The sequence below is a fragment of the Lemur catta genome, chromosome 1 (genome assembly GCF_020740605.2).
Source record: "Lemur catta isolate mLemCat1 chromosome 1, mLemCat1.pri, whole genome shotgun sequence".
NCBI lineage: Eukaryota > Metazoa > Chordata > Mammalia > Primates > Lemuridae > Lemur > Lemur catta.
The window spans coordinates 75,934,883-75,961,812 of record NC_059128.1 but is presented as its reverse complement, the minus strand read 5'-3'; the positions used below and the strand labels follow the sequence as shown (position 1 = coordinate 75,961,812).

At 40.4% G+C, this 26,930-nt stretch overlaps 2 protein-coding genes and 1 pseudogene across 5 annotated transcripts in view; 2 read left to right on the top strand and 1 right to left on the bottom strand.

Annotated features, from left to right (window-relative positions):
- NUSAP1 (nucleolar and spindle associated protein 1) overlaps positions 1 to 12,568 on the bottom strand; it is a 30,542-nt gene extending 17,974 nt beyond the window's left edge. Inside the window, exons 1-3 of one of the 2 annotated variants that reach the window (XM_045536887.1) lie at positions 12,064 to 12,568; positions 4,114 to 4,182; positions 865 to 1,008 (exon numbers count right to left, since the gene is read on the bottom strand). In XM_045536887.1, the coding sequence (XP_045392843.1) occupies positions 865 to 1,008; positions 4,114 to 4,182; positions 12,064 to 12,156 (306 nt within the window). In that variant the 5' untranslated portion in view covers positions 12,157 to 12,568. The remainder of the gene's footprint in view (positions 1 to 864; positions 1,009 to 4,113; positions 4,183 to 12,063) is intronic. The other variant, XM_045536808.1, reaches the window with a different exon arrangement.
- On the top strand, positions 10,845 to 10,936 carry LOC123631010 (annotated as a pseudogene).
- On the top strand, positions 12,478 to 26,275 carry OIP5 (Opa interacting protein 5). 3 transcript variants are annotated; one of them, XM_045537050.1, is made up of 5 exons: positions 12,478 to 12,843; positions 13,113 to 13,179; positions 20,828 to 20,950; positions 23,695 to 23,776; positions 25,723 to 26,275. In XM_045537050.1, the coding sequence occupies exons 1-5, from the start codon at positions 12,522 to 12,524 to the stop codon at positions 25,816 to 25,818; spliced, it is 690 nt and encodes a 229-aa protein (XP_045393006.1). In that variant the 5' UTR covers positions 12,478 to 12,521; the 3' UTR covers positions 25,819 to 26,275. The 3 variants fall into 3 exon arrangements, with proteins under 3 accessions (XP_045393006.1, XP_045392943.1, XP_045393086.1); XM_045536987.1 differs by having other exon boundaries at positions 12,501 to 12,888; XM_045537130.1 differs by lacking the exon at positions 23,695 to 23,776 and having other exon boundaries at positions 12,501 to 12,888; positions 25,723 to 25,809.
- The last annotated feature ends 655 nt before the right edge of the window (positions 26,276 to 26,930 follow it).

Here is a 26,930-nt window from a genome sequence, read left to right as displayed (position 1 = left end):
CAGTCTACTAACCAAAGGACTATATGAAGCTAGAAAATAAAAAATTAAGACTGTGTAGTTGGGTAAAAGTTAAACTTAAATGGAAGGATAAGATAGAACAATAAAATCAGAATCTAATCAAAGCAAATGAGGGAAGCCCCTCACTAATCGCATGACCATAGTGCTGAAAGACTAAGTACATGGTGATCACCAGGTAGCGATAAATTTAAGAAAGAGAATTTTTTTTTTTTGAGACAGAGTCTCACTTTGTTGCCCGGGCTAGAGTAAGTGCCATGGCGTCAGCCTAGCTCACAGCAACCTCAAACTCCTGGGCTTAAGCGATCCTACTGCCTCAGCCTCCCGAGTAGCTGGGACTACAGGCATGCGCCACCATGCCCGGCTAATTTTTTCTATATATATTTTCAGTTGTCCAGATAATTTCTTTCCATTTTTAGTAGAGACGGGGTCTTGCTCAGGCTGGTCTCGAACTCCTGACCTCGAGTGATCCACCCGGCTCGGCCTCCCAGAGGGCTAGGATTACAGGCGTGAGCCACCGCGCCCAGCCAGGGAAGAGAATTAAATGAAAAAAATCATAGTTGATGTTGGTTTCTCTTCTTATTTACTTCGTTTCGGTGAACACTTAACGAAAGCACCTATTTATTCAAATATTTATTTGTGCTTAATACTTAAGAAGTACTTCTTGAGTGCCAGGCCCTGGGTTGTGCTAAGCAGCAAGACTTGGGCCTGGGCCTTCATGGAGCTTGTCGCACACAGTGAACTTACAACCACCTGTTATCATAATGAAATTTAAAAAGGAAGCTCCTTAAGAATATGCCAGTTTGGCACAGGTGGTGGCTTATTTTCAGTTTGTACACTTCCATTCACCTGGGAGTCAGGGTTCCCATGGACTGTCTTGCGCCTTCTCCTCATTTTGGTGACGTGGCCAGCTGGCTCTCTCTCACCTTGCTCCTGATTGTTAATCTGTATCTCAGTCTCATCACAAGAGGATGCAGAAGTTTGACTTTCATCCTGAAAAGAGAGACATTAATCTGTCACGTCCTATGTATAGAGGTATAATGCTAAGGAAGAATCAGAATTTAAACTGAATAAAAAACATATTGCACATACAAAAGATAATTTTTTAAACTCTCTAGCAATAAATTATAGGCAGAGACAAGAATTATAGAGTATTTAAAAAGAAACAATCACATTTAATAATCTGAGATAATGAACTAAGTTGGGAAAGCATTCCAAGTTATCTTAGTTGGAATAAGTTAAGAGAATTATTAAAAGTGCATTAATTTACTGAATATACACTATGTGCCAAGCACTGTGTTATTAGGTAATAATAATTATAGCTAGCATTACAACTTTACTGGGTTAAGTATTTATGTGGATTATCTCATTTATTTCTTAAAGCCTATGAGATAGATATTGTTATTATCCCCAGTTCACAGATGGGGAAACTAAACCTTTGAGAGCCCAAAGTAACTTATCAAAGGTAAAAATAATGGAGTAAGGTAAAAAGCACTTGAATTACCATAAACTAAAAGTAAAATGCTACAATATGAAAACAGTGTGGTCAGGTACCAGAACATCCAAAACAGACCTGCTTATGTAAGAAATCATTGTATGATAATGGCTGCACTTCATATTAGTGGGGGAAGATTGGATTCATTATTCAACACACGATGTGGGGAAAACTAACAATGTTTTTTATAATTTTGGTGGCTCGAAAAACTGGTTGTTCTCTCACACCAAAATGAAATCTGGATGAAGATATAAATGTTAAAAGTAAAAGCTTAAAAGCACTAGAAAAAAAATAGGTGAATATATTATCATGAGTGTGAGGAAGGCATATACCTTACCTAGAAACTATAAAGCAAAGGCTTGAGTTGGTTTTGATGTTTTTATATTTTAAGTAAACTCTAATTTTTTGAAATAAACTAATACATACGTATGGCTAAAAAAATTAAATGAAACACTAAAGAAGAGATTATAATGAAAAGCAATTGGTTCTCTGCCCACCCTTGCTATTTGTAAGGTTTAAGTTCAGGTGGTTATTTAATATATCACTAGTGATTTGCTCATGGGATATTTGTATTTTCAACAGCTATTTTAGTGCCTATCATGTGCTAAAATTTAGCTTATTTGTACTCTCATGTTGCTATCTTCTTCCTAATAGAATTACACCACTTCAGTCACTCTATTAGTTACCTTTGCACCTATAGATATACCTTTAAATCTTGTTCCACAACTACAGGCAATATATCCTGTAAGTCACAGATATTAGCATCTTTATGTGTCTATGTACCTCTTGTTTTCCTTTTACTTCTCAATTGCTGTCATCTATTCATTCTAAGTATCAAAGTTAATGATTCTCCTCTACATACTGAGCTGAGAACCACAATATAAAATACGTGTGTTAGGAGTAAAAGAATAAAGAGCGGAAGTCCTTAGACAGAGGTGAAATATTACAAAAGTGGAATAGTTCCAAGAGATGTAAGGTCCAGGAAATGCCCAAAGAAGTGGATGGCTGACGAAGAGCAGAAACAAAGGTCACTAGAATTAAGGAACAAGAAGGCCAAGGTAGTAAAAAGAGACAAACAGATGGACCTTTGAACTCACCCAAAATAAGGTCTGGACATAAGGCAATGAAGACAATGAGACAGGGAACACTAGAGAGCAACTAGGGGGTCAGCAAATAAGAGACTAGAATAGTTGAGCATAAATTTCAAAGGAGCAGGAATTTTTACATGAGAATAGAAAAATCCTATCTGGATCCCACTTTAAAAGTATCCCCCACCACCCCATAGTAGTGAAGTATAGGATAGGTCCTGTAATTGGTTTAAATACCTGTTATTGTGACTCCCAGGGATGTCTGTCTTATTTTAATCCCATGTACCCAAACCACGGTATGTTATGTTAGTCTGGGAGTCTGACAATGATCAGGGAGCAGTATGTTCAATCCTGAATGGACCATGACGTACCCTCTAACTCACTTGTCTAAATCTAAGACTGAAGAAGGCATACCTGCTTCAGTTGAGCCAATGGCCAGCACACATCCAGACTAACATAGTCAGAACTGTTACAACTCATATATGTAAGGCTTCGAGAAGATCCACTGTCACCCTCACTTAAATATAATACACAACTGTACACTTCTCAGATGATGATCTTGGGGTCTGGAAGCTTATACATCTGTCTATCCTAGGTAACACTGAAGATTTCTTTGCCACGTATCTGGACTTTGCTGACTTTTTCTGTATTCTTAAATAAGCTCTCTTTGATTTACCCATGTGATGTCTACATCACGTCTTTTCACCTGTCTAAGCTCATTATTAACAGATTCACCACTTAGGAATCCTGTATCTGATTGAATTTTGATTATCACATCCTGTTCTTATAAAATTTTTAAATGTTTATAAATTAGAAAACAGAGGAAGAAGTTAGATTTTCAGTTCATGTTTATATTTACCTTCACTTTCAGATATATAATCAATCTTTCCAAGGCTCAGTCCTTGAGGCCTTTCAACATTTCCCTCTATTTCAAGTTAAGAATCCTGGCCCTTGATTGATTTATGTGTCATGACTTATGAAAAACCTTTGGCACCGGTCTGAAGCAGCCATGACAATCTCCCCCATGAGCAGTGGTTTACAGCTTACAAGTAAGTCACTTTCACAATCCCTACTTCATTTGATTCTCACAACACTCAATTCAGCACAGCAGATATTATTTCCATTTAAAAGAGGAGTTTCAGTTTCCCAAGGTCACAAGGAAAGAAAAGAGAGCTGCTACTTCACCTGGGGCTTTCTGACTTCAAATCCAGTTACTTCCCTTCAAATCCAGTTGCCTCCGTACTCATCATGCCATCTCTCATTTGGCAACTAGTACTTAGCCGCATTCATATAAGAACATCTTATCAGACAGATTACTTGCCTCGAGGCAGTTTTACCATTCATAACAAATGGTTATTATGAAATGATTCAGTCCCTGGCATTATTACCAATAATGATCTCTTTGGTAATAAACAGCATGTCTTAAATCATCACTAATTATGTGTTAATTGCTCATTACCTAAATATGATTGTTTTGCTAGCTAATAGGTGATGATGATGAAAAACATTACTCACCTGATTCTCATTTTCTTTTTTTGCTTCATGTTTAAGGTGGGCTTTTAAGGCTTTTAACAACTTGTCTGCCTGCAAAAATCAATAAACAGGAAAGACACATTGAACATTTTCTGCAGTTTTTGTATTCAAATGTACTCTTGTCAGGCTGTAGGTCTAGAACTATGACCTAGATAAACTGGTCCCTGTCCTAAGGGATTTCATGCCTGAGTGGGAAAGTCAGACAAGGAGAGAGGCAATTGCAATACAGGGGGGTAAGTACCCAAGGCAGGAGGCTCAGGCTGTGAGAGAACATAGGTGGGCTTGGCCCAGGCCAGTTCTCAGATAAAGATGTGTTGTCTCTAGCTGCTGAGATCCGAAAAATGAAGAAGAGTCAGAAATAGAGAAAAGAGTAAAGAACTAGCACAGCAAGGAAATGCCAATGGTGAAGTTTGAGGAACTTAAGTTCAGTGTGGCTGGAGCATGGAGCTATTGGAAGGGATGGTGAAAAATAATGTTGGGAAAGTGGGCAGGGGCCTGACCTTGCCAGGCCTTGCAAACCTTTTAAGAGTGTGAACTTTACCCTTAGGGAAAAGGGCAGTCTCTGAGGAGTTTGCAGCAGGGCTGTGGGTGACCAATTTCAGATTACTCAGAATGATCACTCTGGTTTCACAATGTGCAGGATGCATTCAACGGGGATAAGACTGAAGACAGGGAAACAGCTAGGAGGCTGTTGTAGGAAACCAGAGATGCTGTGGCCTGAAGTAGAGCAGGGCTAAGGCAGCACGATGGAGTCAAAACCTTCTTAGGAAGTAAAATCAGTGCAAACGTGGGAGTTGAAGAACAGGGAAACTTTGTTATGCCCAGGTTTCTGGCTTGGGCAGCTGGTGGGACGGTGGTAAGGGTCCCTAAGATGTGGAATGCAAAAGGTCCCTGGTGGGAAGGGAACTCCTAGCTTCTTTTCCTATCTTAGGAATCCTTCCCTTCTTGTTCTTTCTTGAAACAGGAATATTGATCTGATTAGTTACATTTTCCTGTGCTTTAAAAGGTCAAGTATATTGGTTGGGTTCTCTTTTCTTTCCTTCCACTTAGCCACACAGTTGAGGGCCAGAGACATCCTTTTCAAGGTGGGCCTGCCACTGGGCATGGCTCTTTTCTTCTCATACCTTTTTTTATTGGCCATGTACCCAGTAAAGAATGGCAGAGATCCTGAAACTTGGTTTGGGCTTTAGGGGACAGGAGAGGTTTTGCTTAGGGTGTGAGCCTAAGCCACATCGTATAGCCCACTTTACCAGAATTTTCTGCATAACAACAGGTACCATCTCAGTAATGAAGTGGTACCTTATTTCCTACTTGTTCCTTGAACTGCCCTTGAGAGTATTCTCTGAGAAGGAGGTGATTGGCAAGGCAGAATTCAGGCATCCTTGATCATTCTGACTCTAACACCTTCTTAACATACTATCAGAATGTCAGCAGGCCGGGCATGGTGGCTCACGCCTGTAATCCCAGCACTCTGGGAGGCCAAGGCAGGCGGATAGTTTGAGCTCAGGAGTTCAAGGCCAGCCTGAGCAAGAGCGAGACCCCGTCTCTACTAAAAGTAGAAAGAAATTAGCTGGACAACTAAAAATATATAGAAAAAATTAGCCAGGCATGGTGGTGCATGCCTGTAGTCCCAGCTACTCGGGAGGCTGAAGCAGGAGGATTGCTTGAGCCCAAGAGTTTGAGGTTGCTATGAGCTAGGCTGATGCCACAGCACTCTAGCCCGGGCAACAGAGTGAGACTCTGTCTCAAAAAAAAAAAAAAAAAAGAATGTCACCAAACATGCAAGAATGCTGAAGTGAGATACCTGTGGCAGAATCAAGTAAGGACATTTAGCAGGTTAAATGATCTGGGCTGGCCGGGCGCAGTGGCTCACGCCTGTAATCCTAGCACTCTGGGAGGCCGAGGTGGGTGGATCGCTCAAGGTCAAGAGTTCGAGACCAGCCTGAGCAAGAGTGAGACCCCCGTCTCTACCAAAAATAGAAAGAAATGATTTGGACAGCTAAAAATCTATATAGAAAAAATTAGCCGGGCATGGTGGTGCATGCCTGTAGTTCCAGCTACTCGGGAGGCTGAGGCAGTAGGATAGCTTAAGCCCAGGAGTTTGAGGTTGCTGTGAGCTAGGCTGACGCCACGGCACTCACTCTAGCCCGGGCGACAAAGTGAAACTCTGTCTCAAAAAAAAAAAATGATCTGGGCTGATACTCAAGAGCTGTGCTGAAGGTAGAGATGTTAGTTATCAGCATGTATTCATGTGTTCCTTCGACAGCATTTATTGTGCTTCCAGGCACTAGCAAAGACAGTGGTAAACAAAACAGACAAGGTGTCTGCCCTCCAGGAGCTTCTAGTAGTGGACTAGTTGGGAAAAAGCCTATTAACCAAGTAAGCTAGAAATAAATGATATGACATCAGGTGCTATAAAGCAAAAATAAAACTGGGTGATTGGGGCACGGGGGGGGGGTGGCTACCTGAGTTAAGATGGTCAGAAAAGGCCTCTCTGAGGTGTGGCTTGAGCTGAGATGTGAATGAGGAAAGGGGCAGCAGGTGAAGTTGTGGGGAAAGAGCACTCCAAGCAGAGGGGACACCAAGCAGAGAGGCCCTGAGATGGACTGATGAGTTAAAGGACAAAAATAGCCACTGTGGCTGGAACATGGTGAACACTGGGGTGTGTGGAGGGCAGGGAGATCAGAGAGGTGAGTTGAAGCTGGGTCAGGTAGATTTATAGGCCACGGCAAGGAGTATGGATTTCTTCCCCCTAATTTACTAAAAAATATCAGGCCTATTAGAAAAGTCAAAATAATGTAATAAACACTCATACTGTCCACCTAGACTCAACAATCATTAACATTGTCTTGTATTTACTCTCTGTATTAATATATATTTCTTGCCAAATTATGTGAAAGTAAGTTCTAGTCATCATGATGTTTTACCACTAAATACATGAACCACATCTCCTAAAGATAAGGGGAGTTTCTCCTATATAACCTCTAATGCATTATTGTACTTACAAAAGTAATAATTTCCCAATATTACCTAATACATAGCCCATAATGAAATTTCCTTGTCTCCAATTTTAGCTGTTTTCTTTTAAAAAAATTTCCCTCCAAATCAGGATCAAACCAAGCTTCTCTCACTACATTTGGAAGAGTTTAGATTTTATTTTAGATGTGAAAGAAGACATTGGAGAGCACTGAGCAGGAAAATGACATGTTTTAAGTTCTAAATATCACTCTGACTACCAAGAGGATACTAGTAGGAGGCAAGAGTAGAGGCAGGAAGCCCCGTATGGAGACTGAAGCAGTGGTCAAGAGATGAGAGTGCCATGGCTCAGATTTGCAGCATTGGGCATGGTGCCCAGAGGTCAGTTTCAAGTGTACTCAGGAGAAAGTGCCAAGAAGGATGAGTGGGTGTGAGCAGTGAAGTGAGGAATCAAGGATGATCCAAAGTGGGCCTGAACCGTATACTGAGATGGAGAATAGATCATCAATGTTTGGAACTAACCATGCTGTCAAAGCAATAGCTCAGAGGAGAGGTCCTACTAGAGATGTGGGTTTGAGAGGCATTAGCTTCTTGATGAATTTAAAGTTATGGGAGTGGACAAGATCACTAAGCGAGAGAGCACAATTAGAGAAAAGGCCAAGGTACACTCCTAGGCACCCCACATTTAGAGATCTGGCAGAGGAAGAACCAGCCAAGTAGACTAGAAAGAAGTGCTAGTAAGGCAGGAGAGAGTGAAATATCAAAGAAATCTAGTCAGAAAGTGGCTGGAGCAGACGGGAGTGTTCAATCATGCCAAATGCTGCTGATAGGCAAGGGTAAGGATAGAGATGGACCACAAGCTTTGTAAGACGGTGGCCTTGACAACAGCAATTTCAGTAGAAAAGAATAGAGAAATGGGGCAATAGATGGGAGGAAGACCATGGGTCAGGATGGGATTTTTGATTTCTTTTTTTTTTAAGATGAATGATATTAAAACATGATTGCATGCTTTATGGCAATGAGCCAGCAGAGTGGGAGAAACTGATGCAGGAGAGTGGATCTCATTGCAAGAATGTAGTCCTAGTGGAGGCAAGAGGGCCCAGGATCATCAGCATAAATAGAAAGGCTGCCCTTAGATACAGCCTCTTACTATAATGGGTGGGAAGGCAGAGTACTCAGGTGCAGATGCAGGCCGGCTAGAGGGTTTGGTGGTGGAAGGATGAGGTAGTTTTCAGCTGATTGCTTCTATTTTTTAATGACCTATGAGGAAAAGTCATCAAGGGAGGGAAGGGAGCCAAGCTGAGTAGAGAAGATAGGAAATAGTTATCCTCAAAAGTGAGAAGTTAATGACTAAAAAGAAAATGTTGGAGGATCATATGCCCATTTTAAGATTTAGAGTCATACATTTAAAATAAGTTAAGTCAACAAAGTTAGGTGGTTTCTCTAGCCAGTCAGCTGCATAGCTTTACGCAAGGATTATGCAGACAGCTGGGTTTAATTAGGCTTGGGCTTTGCCAAGCTGAGTATCGAGAGAGGCAAGGAAGTGGCAATAGTGCCATCTTTGTATTTAATTTAAGCTTGCAAGAAGGGAAATGAGGGCATGAGAGAGGAAAGGACCAGTAGCCCCACAATAAATATTAATAACTGCCTGCCTCATTTTGCTTTACCATTAAAAGAAATGTCTCAAAAGAAAGAGCCTATATTTTCTCTTCTAAATTTATTTATTTATTTTGAGATAGGGTCTCACTCTCTTGCCAGGGCTAGAGTGCAGTGGCATCATCTAGCTCACTGCAACCTCAAACTCGTAGGCTCAAACTATCCTCCTGCCTCAGCCTCTGGAGCACCTGGGACTACAGGGAACACCACACACCCAGCTAATTTTTCTTTTCTTTCTTCTTTTTTTTCCCCTTTTAAAAGACAGGTGTCTCCCTGTATTGCTCAGGCTGGTCTTGAACTCCTGGCCCTCCTTGGCCTCCCAAAGTGTTAGAATTACAGGCATAAGACACCTTGCCCAGGCTAAATTTAATTTTAGTAATATCATACTGGTGGAATTTATTTAAATTGTATTTTGTTGGGCAGACATGGTGGCTCACATCTGTAATCCCAGCACTTTGGGAGCCCGAGACACCCCACCTCCTCCTCTACAAAAAAAAAAAAACAAAAACCAACCAAAGAGCAAACAAACAAAAAAACAGGGTGTGTTGGCAGGCACCTGTAGTCCCACCTATTCAGGAGGCTGAGACTGGAGGATCTCTGAAGCCTAGAGTTCAAGGCTGCAGTGAGCTGAGACTGCCCTGCTACACTCCAGCTGGGCTACAGAGTGAGACCTCATCTCTTAAAAAAAAAAAAAAAAAAAAAAAAATCATGGCCAGCCTCCGTGGCTCATGCCTGTAATCCTAGCCCTCTGGGAGGCCGAGGCGGGTGGATCACTTGAGGTCAGGAGTTCGAGACCAGCCTGAGCGAGACCCCGTCTCTACTAAAAATAGAAAGAAATTATCTGGCCAACTAAAAATATATATAGAAAAAATTAGCTGGGCATGGTGGCGCATGCCTGTAGTCCCAGCTACTCGGGAGGCTGAGGCCGGGCTTAAGCCCGGGAGTTTGAGGTTGCTGTGAGCTAGGCTGATGCCACGGCACTCACTCTAGCCCGGGCAACAAAGTGAGACTCTGTCTCAAAAAAAAAAAAAAAAAAAATCATGTTCTGTTAAGTTTTAATCAAATTTTGATAATTTCTCAGAGCAATTTATTAAGTTTTTTGATACGTTCTTGGAATTTAAACAGGCAATTGATTTAATGAGCTTGAGCTGTACCAACAGTAAATAATTTAAAGCATCTTATTACAGAAAATTTCAAACATACACAAAAGTAGAGAGAATTGTGTAATGACCCCCATGTATCTATTACCAATTTCAATAATTATCAACATTCTACTGTTCTTACTTCTAGTTTCCCCCTCTTTTCTCGGAGTATGCTACAGCAAATTTTACAGGCACCATAACACTTCTATAAATACTTGATATGGATTACCAAGAGATAAGAACTTTTTAAAAAAAAAGTAAACATAACCACAACACCATTATCATACCCAACGAAGTAATACCTTTTACAACAGACCAAGTTTAATTTTTCTCAATGGTCTCAAAAGTGTCTTTGGTTGGTTATAACAAAGGCTCATATGGTCAAGTTCTACTGAGAAATAGTACATTCCAACAAATATTTATTTACACCTACTATGTGGTAGATATTGCTAGGCAGGCAATGGGTTCCGTAGTGACAAGACATACTGTATTACCCCACAGCTATGAAAACTGATTCATTGGCTACCCCAGATCAAGTGTCTCAAGAGACTATGATAGGTAGGACTTTGAGGGAAAAAAATCTAACTTGCTGGAGTTTTTCAGAGATCCAAATAGTTGTGGTGCCTTAACGTTAGCCAGAGCTCTGAACTCAGGTGAGAAACCTCCACGTAACTCTTGCCAGCCTAACTACCTTCTGGTGCATTATTCTAGCACTGCCAAGAAGAAACTGTAAATAATAGTTCTAAATAATTATTCAGCATCTCCTACATAAAATGTACTGCAATTAGTGCCGTAAAGACTTCCAAGGTGGATGGATGAAATCCCTGTTCAAAGAATTTTACTTTTAGTAGAGAAGATAACATACATACTGGATTGCAAGGTGAAACCTGGCAGGTGCTCAAATAGAGTACTTGAAAATAAACTGCTTTAAAAGCACAGATCGCTTCTCCGCCTTTTGGCTAAGATCAAGTGTAGTATCTGTTCTTATCAGTTTAAAAGCACAGAGGGTTCCTGGGATTACTGGAGCCGTAGACATGTGGCCAAGGGAATGAAGAGGAGGGGATCAGGCGCCAAGTCAGTGATGATATTTCGGTTAGACTGTGAAGGGTAATTGAAAATTATCCATGCAGATAAAGGAGAGAGAAGGGGATCTGAGGCCAAAGGGTGAAAATGGTCAAAATGAGCACAAAAATGAACAAAAGTACCAAGTGTTCAGGGACACAGCCTTGGATAAAAGATTTCATTCATTCAGCAAAAATCCTAAAGTATTTAAACTAAGGAATTAAGGCTTTGTTCATGAAGTATCGGGGAGCTATTAACCACTATAGCCCAAAAATATCCCAAAGGACACTCCTTTGTCATTCATCCCCAGCAGGTACCTGAGCCTGAATTATTTTGTTCAAATCATTCGAAAACATTTGTGATGACTGATTTAAGCATTCATTCAGTGTAACTATCACAGCCTGCAGGACAAATCTCCAGAGTACACATTAGTATTATGTGGGAAATATCAGCTAGAATCTATAAAACTCCAATCCCGTATTGAAACTTCACATTTTCCCCTAACATCTTGCAGCCTCGGAGTCAAAGACCTTAGCGGTTTTGAAAGAGACCACCGCAACAGAGATATAAATAAATGATCATACTAGATCAGGAGGGGTGAATTATAAAAATTTATGCCCTGCGGGCGGCCCCCTAAAAGCCATTTTTTTCCTGTTAGGTTCCTCAATAAAATATCAAGAGATTATGGGCACAATTACAATTTGCCGAAGTGTTATTGTTTGGAGTTTTCCAGAAGCTGAGTCAATTATTTGTTCAACTGCTTAAAATTAACCGGCATTCCTTGGGCTTTGGGGGCCTGCGTTTCCTAATCAATGCCCTGAGAAGTATCATAGAGTACTTCCAAAAAACCCAAACCAACCAACCCTTTCGGAGCAGAGGCCTATGTGAGCCCCCAGAAGTCAGCCTCAAAGGAGGTGTAAACTTTGGCTCCTCTTCCGTCTCGCAGAGTTCTGACTGGGACCACCGTGAACCAAATCTACCGCACCAGGGGCGGGGACAGCTACCTCAGCCCGCTCAGTCCCTTCGCAGCGCGTCTCCCCGAGGCCCCGAAATTCCTACCCCGCCGGCCCAACGGCTTGCACCGCCAGCCCCGTACCCTTAGGTTAGCCCGGAGGCCCAGACGCTTGGCTAAGTTCTGCAGGTCACTGTACTTGAAGGAGTCCAGCTCCTCCAGGGAGGGGACGGTCATCGCGATCCGCAATCCAGTCGATCCGCAGAAGATGGACAGCCGAATCTAAACAGTACCGCTCAAAACACTGGCGCCACGCTCACTTTTGACCAAGCAGGACTTTATACTCAGTTTAAATGAAGAACATTGCACTTGCATTGGATGAAAATGTCTGGAAGGCGGGGGTCTCTGACGCGAACCAATAGGAAGGCTGATTTCGCGCCTCAACTGGCGCCCGCTCGTCCCCTTGTCTCACCAACGCGCAGGCGCCGAAGGGTCTGTGAGGCGGTGGTGCCCGCAGCCCACAATGTCCAATGAGGACGCAGGAACAGTGCTTGAGGCGGGGCCTGCTGCGTGTTCGAAACCGAGGCGCCGGTTGCTGGAAGATGGCGGCTCGGCCACGACAGCCTCGCTCGCGCTGTGCAACGCGGCCTGAGGGTGATTTTAATGATGGCGCTAGGAGGGCGATTGACGAACCTTCTTTGACAACCTCCATGGAATGGGACACGCAAGTAGTGAAGGGATCCTCGCCTCTAGGCCCCGCAAGGCTGGAGGCGGAGGAGCCTGCCGCTGGCCCGCAGCTGCCGTGGTGGCTGGAGCCCGAGAGGTGCGCTGTGTTCCAGTGCGCCCAGTGCCACGCCGTGCTTGCCGACTCGGTGCACTTCGCCTGGGACCTGTCGCGGTCCCTTGGGGCCGTGGTCTTCTCCAGTGAGTTGGATGCGGCGTTTGGGAAAGGCGGAGGCGAGCCCGAGGGTGTGTTCCGGCTTTCTTCACTGGGTGGCTGAAAACCAGCTGGGGAAGAAAACAGGATGATTTGTAAGGACATTAACCCCTTGACTTGGGGGATAGGGGCGGGAAATGGGGGAGTCTTTTCTTGATTTGTTTTTTTAATGGCCACGATGGGTCTGTCTATGGGGGAAGATTTCTATTTCAAGGCCCGCAGAAGTACAGATTCTGACCCGTGTTTGTCTTCCTAGGAGTCACAAATAACGTCCTTTTGGAAGCGCCCTTCCTAGTTGGCATTGAAGGTTCCCTCAAAGGGAGGTATGTACTGAGAATTCCCGGGTCCTTAGTCCCTGACCTGAGACTGAGGACCTTGGAGGAGAAAACAGTTTGTTCCTATGTTGTGCTAGAAGAAAAGGTTACTCCATTAATACAGTATATTTGAAGGATAGGATGCTGTTTTTACCTCTTTGACTCTTGTACAAACTTGATGTATTAATGAAATGGAAAAGTTATATTAATATTTGTGTGTAGGTTTTAAGATCTTTCTGAGGGCTACATCTCCCTAGTGGCATGTACAAGTGAAGTGAGGCTAAAAAAGGTATGTCTAGCAGTGGAAAAAAGAGGAAATATCCTTTTGGTTTATAGTGAGAATAACATACTATAAATTACAGTCCTTTGAGATACTGGGACTTTTAAATTTGCATTTAATGTGGAGTTTGTAATAAGCTATGGCAAGTCTAATTCTTCTGTAACCCCAGAAACTGGAGAAAAACACAAGTTGAATGTTTTGTACTTTAATATTGCCTTGTAGGGCTGGGCGCGGTGGCTCACGCCTGTACTCCGAGCACTCTGGGAGGATGAGGCTGGATGATTGCTTGAGCTCAGGAGTTCGAGACCAGCCTGAGCAAGAGCAAGACCCAGTCTCTACTAAAAATAGAAAGAAATTAGCCAAACCACTAAAAATAGAAAACATTAGCTGGGCCTGGTGGCACATGCCTGTAGTCCCAGCTACCTGGGAGGCTGAGGCAGGAGGATCGCTTGAGCCCAGGAGTTTGAGGTTGCTGTGAGCTAGGCTGACCCCATAGCACTCTAGCCCAGGCAAGAGGGTGAGACTCTGTCTCACAATAATAAATAAATAAAATACTGCCTTGTAAACTTTGCATCTTGCCAGTACTGCGATTTACAAGTGACAAAGTACTCAATGAGTTTGGTATTACAAGGCTCCTCAATTTTTTTTAATTTTAATCTTATTTTTCCTTATTTTTACTTTTTCAAATTAGAGGTGTATTTGAATCCTCAATTTTGAGTGTTGGCTTTCACAGCAAGACAATTCATTTTGACCACAATTTGGTTCAGTTTTAGGATTAAAGTATAGGAATTCTTTTTGTTTGTTTGTTTGTTTGTTTTGAGACAAAGTCTCGTTCTGTTGCCCGGGCTAGAGTGAGTGCCGTGGCGTCAGCCTAGCTCACAGCAACTTCAAACTCCTGGGCTTAAGCGATCCTACTGCCTCCACCATGCCCGGCTAATTTTTTCTATATATATTTTTAGTTGGCCAGATAATTTCTTTCTACTATTTTAGTAGAGATGGGGTCTCACTCTTGCTCAGGCTGGTCTCGAACTCCTGACCTCGAGCGATCCACCCGGCTCGGCCTCCCAGAGGGTTAGGATTACAGGCGTGAGCCACCGCGCCCGGCCAAAAGTATAGGAATTCTTAGTTTGCTTTGCCCAGTAACCAGGAAGAGGTTGGCAGCTTGAACAAACATGAAACTGAGTTAGACCCATAGCTCCCTTTTTCTTTCCCAACTGAAAGACACTCCCTATTGCTATTGGAGTCTCCTTCCCATTCAAAGGGGACAGAGAAGGAAGCCTGCTTGGAATTGGGTGATATGGGGCCAGAAGCAGAAGCTCCTTGAATCTCCTTTTGGAGAGAAAGATAGTGCATCCAGACCTGTGCTGTCCATTACTGTAACCATTTGCCACATGTGGCTATTAAAATATGGCCATTCTGAATTGAGATATGCTGTGAATGCAAAACATACACTACAGGTTTCAAGAACTTGGTACAGAAAAATTGATCACTTTTTAATAATGATTAGATGTTGAAATGACATTTTTAACAAATTGGGTTAAATAAAATATTTTAAAACTAATTTCACCTGTTCTTTTTCTTTTTTTAAGCAAGACTAGTAGAAAATTTAAAATCACATACGTGGCTCACATTATATTCCCATTAGACAATGCTGGTATAGATGCTTTGTAAAACACTGTAGGGAAAGTCCCGTGTGTTTCTGTATTTGTGGAATAAGAAGAGCTATGGGACTTATGTAGAGGATAATAAAATGGCACAGCTCAAGACAAGTTGATGTTTTTTTTAAAGAGCATTTGTGTTCATTACCTAGATGGGATCAGAGAATGAATTAAGAGGATGATTACTGATATAGCTAATAAAGCATAAATTTTGAAATAAGAAGACTTGGGTTCTAATTTTAATTTTATCTCAATAATGCATGTGAAGGATATTGATCCCTCTCAATCTACCATATTTGATTAATTCTAAGATATATTCTCCCCCTCCCATATTTAAACATCCTAAAATTGGCATGAGCTTTTCAGTTGTGATATCCTCCTAGATTCAAAGTTCCAAGGTAGATTCAAGGTTATTTCTTGTACCTACAGTTTATTATTCTGTTACTGGTAGTAGAAGGTTTATTGTAGCTAATTTCAAAAAGCATTATTATGGTGTGCTGACACTTAGAAATAGCTTTGTTACTCTGTGATTTTGTTGTACTCAACTGTTAAGTGTCAGTATTAAATGGAACTTTGCTTATATTGACTGTAAGTACAGTACATTGTTTTCTTTTCTTTTTTCTTTTTCTTTTTTTTTTTTTTTTGAGACAGAGTCTCGCTCTGTTGCTTGGGCTAGAGTGCCGTGGCGTCAGCCTAGCTCACAGCAACCTCACACTCCTGGGCTCAAGCGATTCTACTGCCTCAGCCTCCTGAGTAGCTGGGACTACAGGCATGCACCACCGTGCCTGGCTAATTTTTTCTATATAATTTTAGTTGTCCAGATCATTTCTTTCTATTTTTAGTAGAGACGGGGTCTCGCTCTTGCTCAGGCTGGTCTTGAACTCCTGAGCTCAAAAGATCTGCCCACCTCAGCCTCCCACAGTGCTAGGATTACAGGCGTGAGCCACTGCGCCGGGCCCCTATTGTCTTGTAGATTCACAGAATATTATAACGAAAAGATTTTATAATCTAGTTGACCTCATTTTACAGATAAGGAAATGGAGAAACAGTTATATTTGCCAGTACATTAGAAGTATGCACTTTGAATGAAATCTTCCAATGTCCATGATCCAATGTAAGAATGGAAGGCCCTGTGAGTTAGATGATGCTAACCCTTAATGGTGGAGCAAGGTAACCCAAAGCCACTCTATGAGTATGGGTAGGGACTTACTACCTACTGTGGTAAGTTTCTTAACAAAAATAAGGAGCCACAGACCATAGAAATAATCAGAGGCAAACTGTGGGAATTAAAATTTTTAATCATAAACTATGATTCCATAGCCACAGAGGCACTGCTGTATCATTAATTTCACTATCTGAATTTAGTAAGATTTTTCTTTTCCTTGTGTACTAATATTCAATGAAATATAGGCATGCCTTGTTTTATTGTGCTTCACTTTATTGTGCCTTGCAGATACTGCATTTTTTTTATAAATTGAAGGTTTGTGACAAACCTGCCTTGAGCAAGACTATCAGCACCATTTTTACAACAGCATGCGCTCACTTCGTGTCTTTGTGTCACATTTTGGTAATTCTCACCATTTAAAAATTTTTTCTTTTTTATTATATCTGTTATGGTGACCTGTGATCAGTGATCTTTGATGTTAGCATTATAATTCTTTTGGGGTGCCATGAACTACACCCAAATAAGGTGGCAAACTTAATTGATAAATGTTGTGTGTGTTCTCACTGCTCCACTGACTGGCAGTTCCCACATCTCTCTTCCTCTCCTCGGGCCTGCCTATTCCCTGAGACACAACAACATTGAAATTTAGCCAATTAATAACCCTATAATGGCCTCTAAGTGTTCAAGTGAAAGGAGGAGTCACAAGTCTCTCACTTCAAATCAAAAGCTGGAAATGATTAAGCTCAGTGAGGAAGGCATACGGAAAGCCAAGTTGTGAATGTAAAGAAAAAGTTCTTAAAGAAAATTAAAAGCGCTACTCTAGTGATAACGCTGGTACAGAACATTTTAATAGTCTGGATGGAAGATCAAACCAGCTACAACACTCCCTTAAGCCAAAGCCTAACTCAGAGCAAGGGCCTAACTCGCTTCAATTCTATGAAGGCTGAGAGAGGTAAGGAAGGTGCAGAAGAAAAGCTTGAAGATAGCAGATGTTGATTCATGAGGTTTGAGGAAAGAAGCCATCTCTATAACTAACATAAAAGTACAAGGTGAAGCAGCAAGTGCTGATGGAAAAGCTGCAGCAAGTTACCCATCCAGAAGATCTAGCTGAGATCATTGATTTACGTGAGTACACTAAACAAGAAGTTTTCAATGTAGATGAAACAGCTTTATATTGGAAGAAGATGCCATCTAGGACTTTCTTAGCTAGAAAGGAGAAGTCAGTGACTGTCTTCAAAGGACAAGCTGACACTCTTGTTAGTGGCTAATGCAGCTGGTGAATTCAAGTTGAAGCCAATGATCAATTTACCATTCCTAATATCCCAGGGCCCTTAAGAATTATGCTAAATCTACTCTGTGCTCTATAAATGGAACAACAAAGCCTGGATGACAGCACATAGCACATTTGTTTATAGCATGATTTACTGAATCATGCCCACTGTTGAGATATACTGTCAGAAAAAAAGATTCAAAATATCTCTGTAGAAACCATGAGATACGAAGAAATAGATTTACTGCTCATTGATAATATACCTGGTCACCCAAGATGTACAAGGAAATTAACGTTTTCATGCCTACTGACTCAACATCCATTTTGAAGCCCATGGATCAAGCAGTAATTTTGACTTTCAAATCTCATCATTTAAGAAATATATTTCATAAGGCTATAACTGCCATAGGTTGTGATTCCTTTGATGGATCTGGGCAAAGTCAATTGAAAACCTGGAAAATATTCACTATTCTAGATGTCATCAAGAACATTCATGATTCATGGGAGGAGGTCAAAATATCAACATGAATAGGAGTTTGGAAAAAATGACTTTGAGGGGTTCAAGACTTAAGTGGAAGAAGTAACTACAGATGTGTTAGAACTAGCAAGAGAAATAGAATTAGAAGTGAAGCCTGAAGATGTCACTGAATTTCCACAATCTCATGATAATTAAATGCATGAGGAGTTGCTTCTTATGGATGAGCAAAGCAAGTGATTTCTTGAGATGGAATCGACTCCTGATGAAGATGTTGTGAACACTGTTGAAATGACAACAAAGAATATTATTATATATAAACTTACTTGATAAAGCAGAATGATTGACTCCAATTTTGGAAGAAACTGCAAGTAAAATGCTATTAAACAGCATCACATGCTACAGAGAAATCTTTCATGAAAGGAAGAGTCAGTTGATGTAGTAAATTTCATTGTCTTATTTAAAAAAATGCCACAGCCACCCCAACCTTTAGCAACCACTGTCCTCATCAGTCAGCAGCCATCAACATTGAGGCAAGACCCTCCACCAGCAAAAAGATCATTACTTGCTGACAGCTGAGATGATTAACATTTTTTAGCAATAAAGTAGTTTTTAATTAAGGTATGTACATTGTATTTTAGATATAATGCTACTGAACACTTAATAGACTATAGTATAGTGTAAACATAACTTTTATATGTCCTGGGAATCCAAAAAATTTGTGACTTGCTTTGTTGTGATATTCACTTTATTGCAGTGGTCTGAAAGCAAACCCACAGTATCACTGACATATGCCTATATTTCTGTTATATTGCATGCATAAGCGTAATGTTGGGATTTCTTTACATATTGCATTGTTCTATATATTAGTTTCTTCTAAGATATTTGTCTATAAGTACTGTGCTTTGTCAGAACTAATTAATTACTATGTGGAATTAATTCAAATTAATGCAACTTTATTTCATGCCTTGCTTTTTGGTTACCCATATTCATAAAATTACAGTACTATATGTGTGATGTGGGACTTGTTATTACAAAGAAATATAATATATTTTGTTTTTTTTTCTCCCCCAGAGATAGGGTCTTGCTCTGTTGCCCAGGCTGGAGTACAGTGGTGTGATCACAGCTCACTGCAACCTCGAACTCCTGGGCTTAAGATATCTTCCTATCTTAGCCTCCAGAGTGGTTAGGACTACAGGTGCACGCCACTGTGCCCAGTTAATTTTTAAATTTTTTTTGTAAAGTCAGGGTCTCGCAATATTGCCCACACTGGTCTCAAACACCTGGGCTCAAGTGATCCTCCCACCTCAGCCTCTGAAAGTGCTGGGATTATGGGTGTGAGCCACTGCCTCTGGCCTTAATATATTTTGTTACTTATTGTTATCTCTTGACTTAAATATATTTCTTTTTAGCCATGTGATTTTCTTTTTTTCAGACAGGGTCTTGCTCTGTCCCTAGATATAGAGTGCAGTGGTGTGATCATAGCCCACTGCAACATTGAACTCCAGCAATGCTCCTGCCTCAGCTGCCCAAGTAGCTTGGACTACAGGAATATAGCACCATGCCCACATGATTTTTTTGTCTTGTTTTGTAGAGACGCGGTCTCGCTATGTTGCCCAGGCTGGTTTTGAGCTCCTGGGCTTAAGTGATCCTTCTTCCTCAGCCTCCCCAAATGCTAGGATTGCAGGCATGAGCTACTGTGCCCAGCCAGCCTTGTGATTTTTATACTTTCTTTTATTAATAGAATTCTGCACAGTATACTATACTTATGTAAATAATTTTTCCCTTACTAAACCACTTTAAAATTGCTTTTGATACATGCATAATGAAATAGTTAATTTTTTATTAAAATGTTTTTTTCTAACATTTGGATATGTGCCAGCAGATACAATAAATGACTTGCTCCAGTATCATAACAAGAGCTAAAATCAACATCTGATTCCTCATTCAGTAATCTTTCAGAGCATAAAGGGAAAGAAAATAGCAAGGTGGCTTGCTAAGATAATGGGATTCCTTTTTCTTTGTTTCTTTTGCATTCAGCATGGGTATTTTTTCCATTAAATTTTTTTAAATATATCTGCAAAAGAAAAATCCTGATTTTAGTTCTATTAATAAGTGGTTTAGTAAGCCCCAATCAACTTGATTAATTTTTCATGAACTGTGAATTGATATAATAGTAGCCAATTTACATGGTGATTTGTATTTTAAATGTTTAAATGTTAGATTAGTTAGCTGTTTTTCATGGGTAAATTACCTTTCTCTGTTGAAGTGACAACTGTACATCCATGATTGTTTTTGTGGCTAGAATCTAGGATATCTGTAATCTAGGGTATGATTTAACTAAAATGAGTTAACCTTTGTTTTTATTTTTGTTTTGAGACAGAGTCTCACTCTGTTGCCTCGGCGAGTGCCGTGGTGTCATCATAGCTCACATGCAATCTCAAATTCCTGGGCTCAAGCCTCCTGCCTCAGCCTCCTGAGTAGCTGGGACTATAGGCGTGAGCAACCACGCCCAGCTAATTTTTTCTATTTTTAGTAGAGATGGGGTCTTGCTCTTGCTGAGGCTGGTCTCAAACTTCAGAGCTCAAGCAATCCTCCCGCCTTAGCCTCCCAGAGTATTAGGATTACAGGCGTGAGCCACTGCACCCAGCCAACATTTGTTAAATGTGACATTTTTCCAGTCTTATTCCTATTATGGCATAATTTTCACTTATGTCTTAGGTGACAGGAATGCTTCCAGAGACCAGTTGTTTTTCAAAAATTCTCTGATGTTCTTTCTTACCCATATTCTGTTTTTTCCTTCCCCCAGCACTTACAACCTTCTATTCTGTGGTCCCTGTGGGATTCCCATTGGTTTCCATCTATATTCTACCCATGCTGCCCTGGCTGCCTTGAGAGGTCACTTCTGCCTTTCCAGTGACAAAATGGTGTGGTGAGTAGCTTTAGATATTGCTCATCAAATTAATATTAAAAGATCTTCTAGAAAAGACAAAGTGTTTGTACCAAAGAGGATGCTTAAAAAGGGTGAAAAAAGATGCTAAAGCCAGGATGAAAATATAATCTCATAACTTTATGATCATTTTAAATGTCTTATAATCCTACTATGTCTTAATCATACCTTAGAACAATTCAGAGGGAATTCTTTCATTAAAGAAAATTACAGAAGGTAATAAGCTTTTGCAAAATGTTACTGTAGACACCTTTTCGGTTTGTCTCCATGCCATAGCCAGTCTTGTGGGTGTTTTTATCATGTGTGGTACCACTCCCAGGTATGGGATCAAGAATAGATACCTAGGGCCAGGAAAAGGGGCTCACCCCTGTAATCCCAGCACTTTGGGAGGCCAAGACAGGAGATCATCTGAAGCCAGGAGTTCAAGACCAGCCTGGACAACATATTGAGACCCCATTTCTACAAAAAATTTAAAAAATTAGCTGGGCATGGTGGCACACGTCTGTAGTCCTAGCTACTTGGGAGGCTGAGGTGGGAGGATTGCTTGAACACTGGAGTTTGAGGTTGCAGTGAGCTATGATGATGCCCTTGCACTCCAGCCTGGGTGACAGAGGGAGACCCTGTCTGTATTTAAAAAAAAGAAAAAGAAAGATAAAAGGCCAGGCATGGTGACTCGTGCCTGTAATCCTAACACTTTGGGAGGCCGAGGCCAGAGGATTGCTTGAGGCCAGGAGTTTGAAACCAGCCTGGGCAATAGCAAGACCCTGTCTCCACAAAAAAAAAAATTAGCTTGGTGTGGTGGCATGCACCTGTAGTCCCAGCTACTCTGGAGGCTGAGGCTATAGGATCTCTGGAGCCCAGGAGCTTAAGGTTACAGTGATGTCTGATGCTGCCACTGCACTCCAGCCTGGGCAACAGAGTGAGATCCTGTCTCAAAAAAAGAAAGAAAAAAAAGAATTAAGTTTAAAGAGGAAAAAAAAGTATCCCTAAGTGTGTGTTATTAGTAATCTCAAATCTTTTTTGGAAACAGGTATAAGTAAATGTCCTAGAAGAGCTATAATTGAGTTTTTGCTAGGGAAGTAAAAATAAAAAATTTTAACATAAACTTGAAAAGCATTATGGGATTTTGATTAATTTCTTAATCTTTAAAATGAGTTGAATCAAAAATCAATATATTCCTTTTAATTAAGTAGAAACTAGGAAAGTATTGGTGGCATGAGTCTGGGAAGATAATAAATTTCTATAAGTGAGAATGAATTTAATTGCTAATAACAGAAAACCTGACTGACAGTGGCGTTAGTAAGAGGTGGGGGGAGTTGGCTGCTCCAGAAATCATCTAGTTGCTCAACCATCACAGGGCTCTGGTTCAGCACCTCTCTGGTTCTCTGGGCCTTTTCCTCTTGGATGCAGGATGACTGCTACGATTACAATCATTCCATCTATCCACAGTAGCATCCTCAACAGGAAGGAAAAGGATATGGGGAGTATAGGAACACAAGAAAAGATCTCCTTTTATCAGCATAAATTTCCTTATTCGTGGTCACCAGAATTATGTCACATGATCACCTTAAGCTGGGAAAGTAAATATGTGGCAATAGGCTTATTACAGCCTGGATGTGGTGGCTCACGCCTGTAATCCTAGCACTCTGGGAGGCCAAGGTGGGAGAATCACTTGAGGTCAGCAGTTTGAGACCAGCCTGAGCAAGAGCAAGACCCTTTCTCTACTAAAAATAGAAAAAATTAGCCGGACATGGTGGCACAGATCTGTAGTCCCAGTTACTCAGCAGGCTGAGGCAGGAGGATTGCTTGAGCCAGGAGTTTGAGGTTGCTGTGAGCTAGGCTAACGCCATGGTACTCTAGCCCGGGCAACAGACCAAGACTGTCTCAGAAAATAAAGATAAAAATAAAAATTTAAAAAATAGGCTTGTTACAGTTGGCTTAGAACAGTTATGATTCATCTGCTAGGACAGGGCATTGCTGCTGCCCTAGACAAAATCTGGATTCTGATAGCAAGAAAGCTGTGCAGAATGGTCACTGAGTAGGCGACCAACACTATTCTCACAATGTGATTACTTTCCTTCAGACTATGCTACAGATCTGCTGGTGGAGTGTGAAGCTTATACTCATCATCATTATTCATAAGACCGTGTTTCTGTCTTCAGTTTATCCTGAGATAATTTTGTCTCTGGGAAGGGGTAGGATGAGGCACAGAGCCTCTCTGATTTGTTTATTGAGAATTTGTTTTTCCCAACAAAATACAGTTATCCCTCAGTATCCATGGCAGATTGATTCCAAGATCCTCGCAGATACCAAGATCCACAGACAGTGAAGTCTCTGATATAAAATGGTGTAATATTTGCATATAATCTTCATATATCCCCCCATATACTTTAAATCATCTCTAGATTACTTATACTACCTAATCCAATGCAAATGCTATATAAATAGTTGTTATAATGTTTAGGCAATGATGACAAGAAAAAATGTCTATGTGTTCAGTACAGACACAACCATCATTTTTTTTTTTTTTAAATATTTTCAGTGCAGTTTGTTAAATCCATGGTTGCTGATAGAGGGCTAACTGTACATCATGAGTTTTGAAATGGAAATCAGTTAAGAGGGCAGGCTTTGCTTGACAGATCTTTTCTTTAGATGGCAAGTTTGGTTCATTGATAATCTTAACTGTGCTATGATACTAATGTTTTCTCTCTGTATTTTCTATTTAGCTATCTTTTAAAAACAAAAGCCATAGTAAATGTATCTGAGATGGATATTCACAATATACCTCTACCAGAAAAGATTGCAGAGGTAAAATTTCATGATGGTTCTTAGTTCCTTTAATATAAACTACTCCTGATAATTTGTGCCAATGAGCTAGGGGATGATGAAATGGTGTGATACTCAATAACCCTTTATACTTGGTATGGCCTTCTTTATTGACAATGCAAAATACTAAAGCCATATTTTAAGGTCTAAATTAGGAAGAAGGGAAAGCTGCTCATCTACTGCATTCCTGTATTCGCCTTTGTGCTGGGAATGGACATCAACATCTCGCTTAGAGCTGTCCTCTCTGCAATTACCTTATAATTGTTTACCAAGTCTCAGAGGAAAGTGCGGTAAAACAATTATTAATAATTCTTATTTAAATGGGTTTTATGAGCAGTTGATGGCTTTGAATTGGAGAAAGCTTTTTTGGTAGCTTGCAGACTTATTGTGAGTAAAAATGTGGGTATAACATTATTATCCTCAAAAGAACAATCTTAGAATTTACTATTGATTTTGTCTTTAGTGGTTTTAATAGTTTATTCCTTGTGAATTACACATTTTGTAACCAATGACATTTATTTTTCAAAATTTAATATTAGGAGTCACATTAAGGACAGAACAGTGATTTTTTTGTTTGCTTTTTTACAAAGCTAGCTAAGCTCATGAGACAACATTCTAAGCCAGGGGTTGGCAAAATTCTTCTGTAAAGGGCTAGATGCAAATATTTTAAGCTTTGTGACCATATAGTCTCAACTACCCTACTCTGCCATTATAGTGCAAAAGCAGCCATAGACAATGCATAAACAAATGGACATGGCTGTGTTACAATAAAAATTTACTAAAATGGGCAGTAGGCTGGCCTATGGTCCATAATTTACCATTCCCTACTCTATGAGTTCATGAGATCAGTAAGTACTGTGCTTAAAAAAATAATTGACATGGGAAATGACTTTGGAATGACAGGGTCCACGAAGCTGAAGAAAATTAAAAAGAAAACAACCATCTTAAGTCTGTAGAAAATTTCCTCAAGGCATTCAACAAATAGAAAAACAAATATTTAAGAAAATCTACTAAATCTTGGTAAGAACAGTAAGGGAGCCTGTGGTATCTGAGCCATAACCTGTTCTTTCCCTTCCACTCCCCACCCTCAGCACAGAACGAAGGAGGCTCCATCTGGGCAGGTGCAGCCAAGAACAGAGGAATCCTTTTCCTCCTAGGTCCCAGTCAAGGGATATGGTATCTCCCCAGGAAGGGTGGGCCACTAAAATTTCTTATTCTCCTACTCTGTTGCCGAAGCTCTGTTCCAGGCAAGAGTGGCCATTTGTAGTGTATTGATTCTACTGTAGGCACGGTAGGCCAAGAATATTGGGAACCCAGTTGCATTTGCCCTAGCTTGACTGTAGGTAAAAATTCCATGCTAGGATGGACAAGCTGCTATGACCAGAAAACCAGTGCCCCTGCCTTGCTGAGGAACACCACTAAATGTGGTTCTAAATGTAGTTGTTCTAATGTGACAGAACTCTTGAAAATTACCTAATTAATTACAATAAACATTTGTTCTAAACCTAATAACCAGAGTTATTTTTGAAGACCATTTGCAGAATATTCAAATCATAAAGGTATTTGTTACTGTTAACAAAGGGTTCAAAGAAAAGCTAAATTCTTGCCACTGGAAAAGGAGGTGAAGACTGATTCTTCTATCTCCACAAAGCTCTCTGACCACATTTTATTCCGGTCCTCATGGAAGCCGTGATGCTCAGCAATGGTTGGTCTTTTTTCACATGAAACTTTATGTCTGAGGATTTTATTGTGCACTAGGTTGTTGTATGAAGTTCTTTGAGAAACAGAACGTGTTCCTTAAATGTGTTGAAACATTGACAGCTCCCAATCACTAGCTATAAACTAGCTTAAATTTGAAGTGGATTTACAATTAGCAAATTGGGAGTTAAGTTTAAGATGCCCTGATATCTGTATCTCTCTCTTCCTAGCTGAAAGAGAAGATAATGTTAACGCATACTCGCTTAAGTTCACTAATGAAGATTCTGAAGGAAGTGACTCTTGACCAGTCCAAGCCAGAAAACTGATCCAGAACCAAGGCTCAAGTATCAGGTTCAGGCTTTATTGCCTTCAACAATTTGGTCTTTTCTTGAAAAAGACTGGCTTCAAGAATGGAGGGCAGGGGGGAAATGTAGTTTATTATGTTTGCCACTACACTGATTTTCCAAATGATTTGTGAAGCTGTTTTTAGATTAGAAATTAATAGCTATTTGACTTAAGAACTTATTTTAGCTTACCAATTTCATAATACTTATCTCTGAACACATCTTTAACTGCAAATTTAGGAATTAGGATGCAATGTTCTATGTGTTCTCTGATCTAAAGTTGCATGGTTGGTCTGAAAGTAGAGTTGGGTTTAATGTTGACTACTTGTATTCTTCCATGGAGCAGTTGTTATGAATACTGAAAAATCATTTTTTTCTTATGTGAAATAGAGATACATAATACTCTGTAGGTAATATTTAATAAATTGACTGGATAATATATAATGTCTCTTTTCTGTTGTAAACTGAGCTTAACAGGGTAATAATGAAAGGAATAACAAAGTGTCAAACATTCACTGAAGTATTGTTTTTCTCTAATTTTCCTTTATGTAGCACTTTGGCTGAGTAGCTTATCAAAATATTCATTTAAATATTTATAAGTTATTATGCGTAAGTGCTGGGTAAAAAAGGTAAGCAAAAACAGTCACTGTGTAGCCTCACAAAGGTCATAATCTAGTCAGAGGCAGACATTCAAATAATCACATAAAGACATGTAAAATTATGACAGTGGTAAGGGTTTTGAAGAAAAGGGACATAGTGTTGCAAGCACATAAAACAGGCAACTGACCTGGTCTGGGGTTTAGGGAAGGCCTCTCTGAGGAAGTGGAGTTTCAGCAGGGTCTCAAAGATGAGTAGGAATTAATAAGGTGATGGAAGGAATAGCAGCACGTGCCAAGACCCTGTGAGGTCTATTAAAAGACAGCCTGCAAGAATTGTAAAGGTAGCCAGAAACCAGAGGGTGCAAGGATATTTATTTTTAACCCAAGAACGATGGGAAGCCTTTGAAGAATTTTAAAGGGGGAGGTGACAGATCAAATTTACTTTTTTAGAACCTCATTTTGATTGTCCTGTGGAGATTGGGAGGGAAAGGCAAC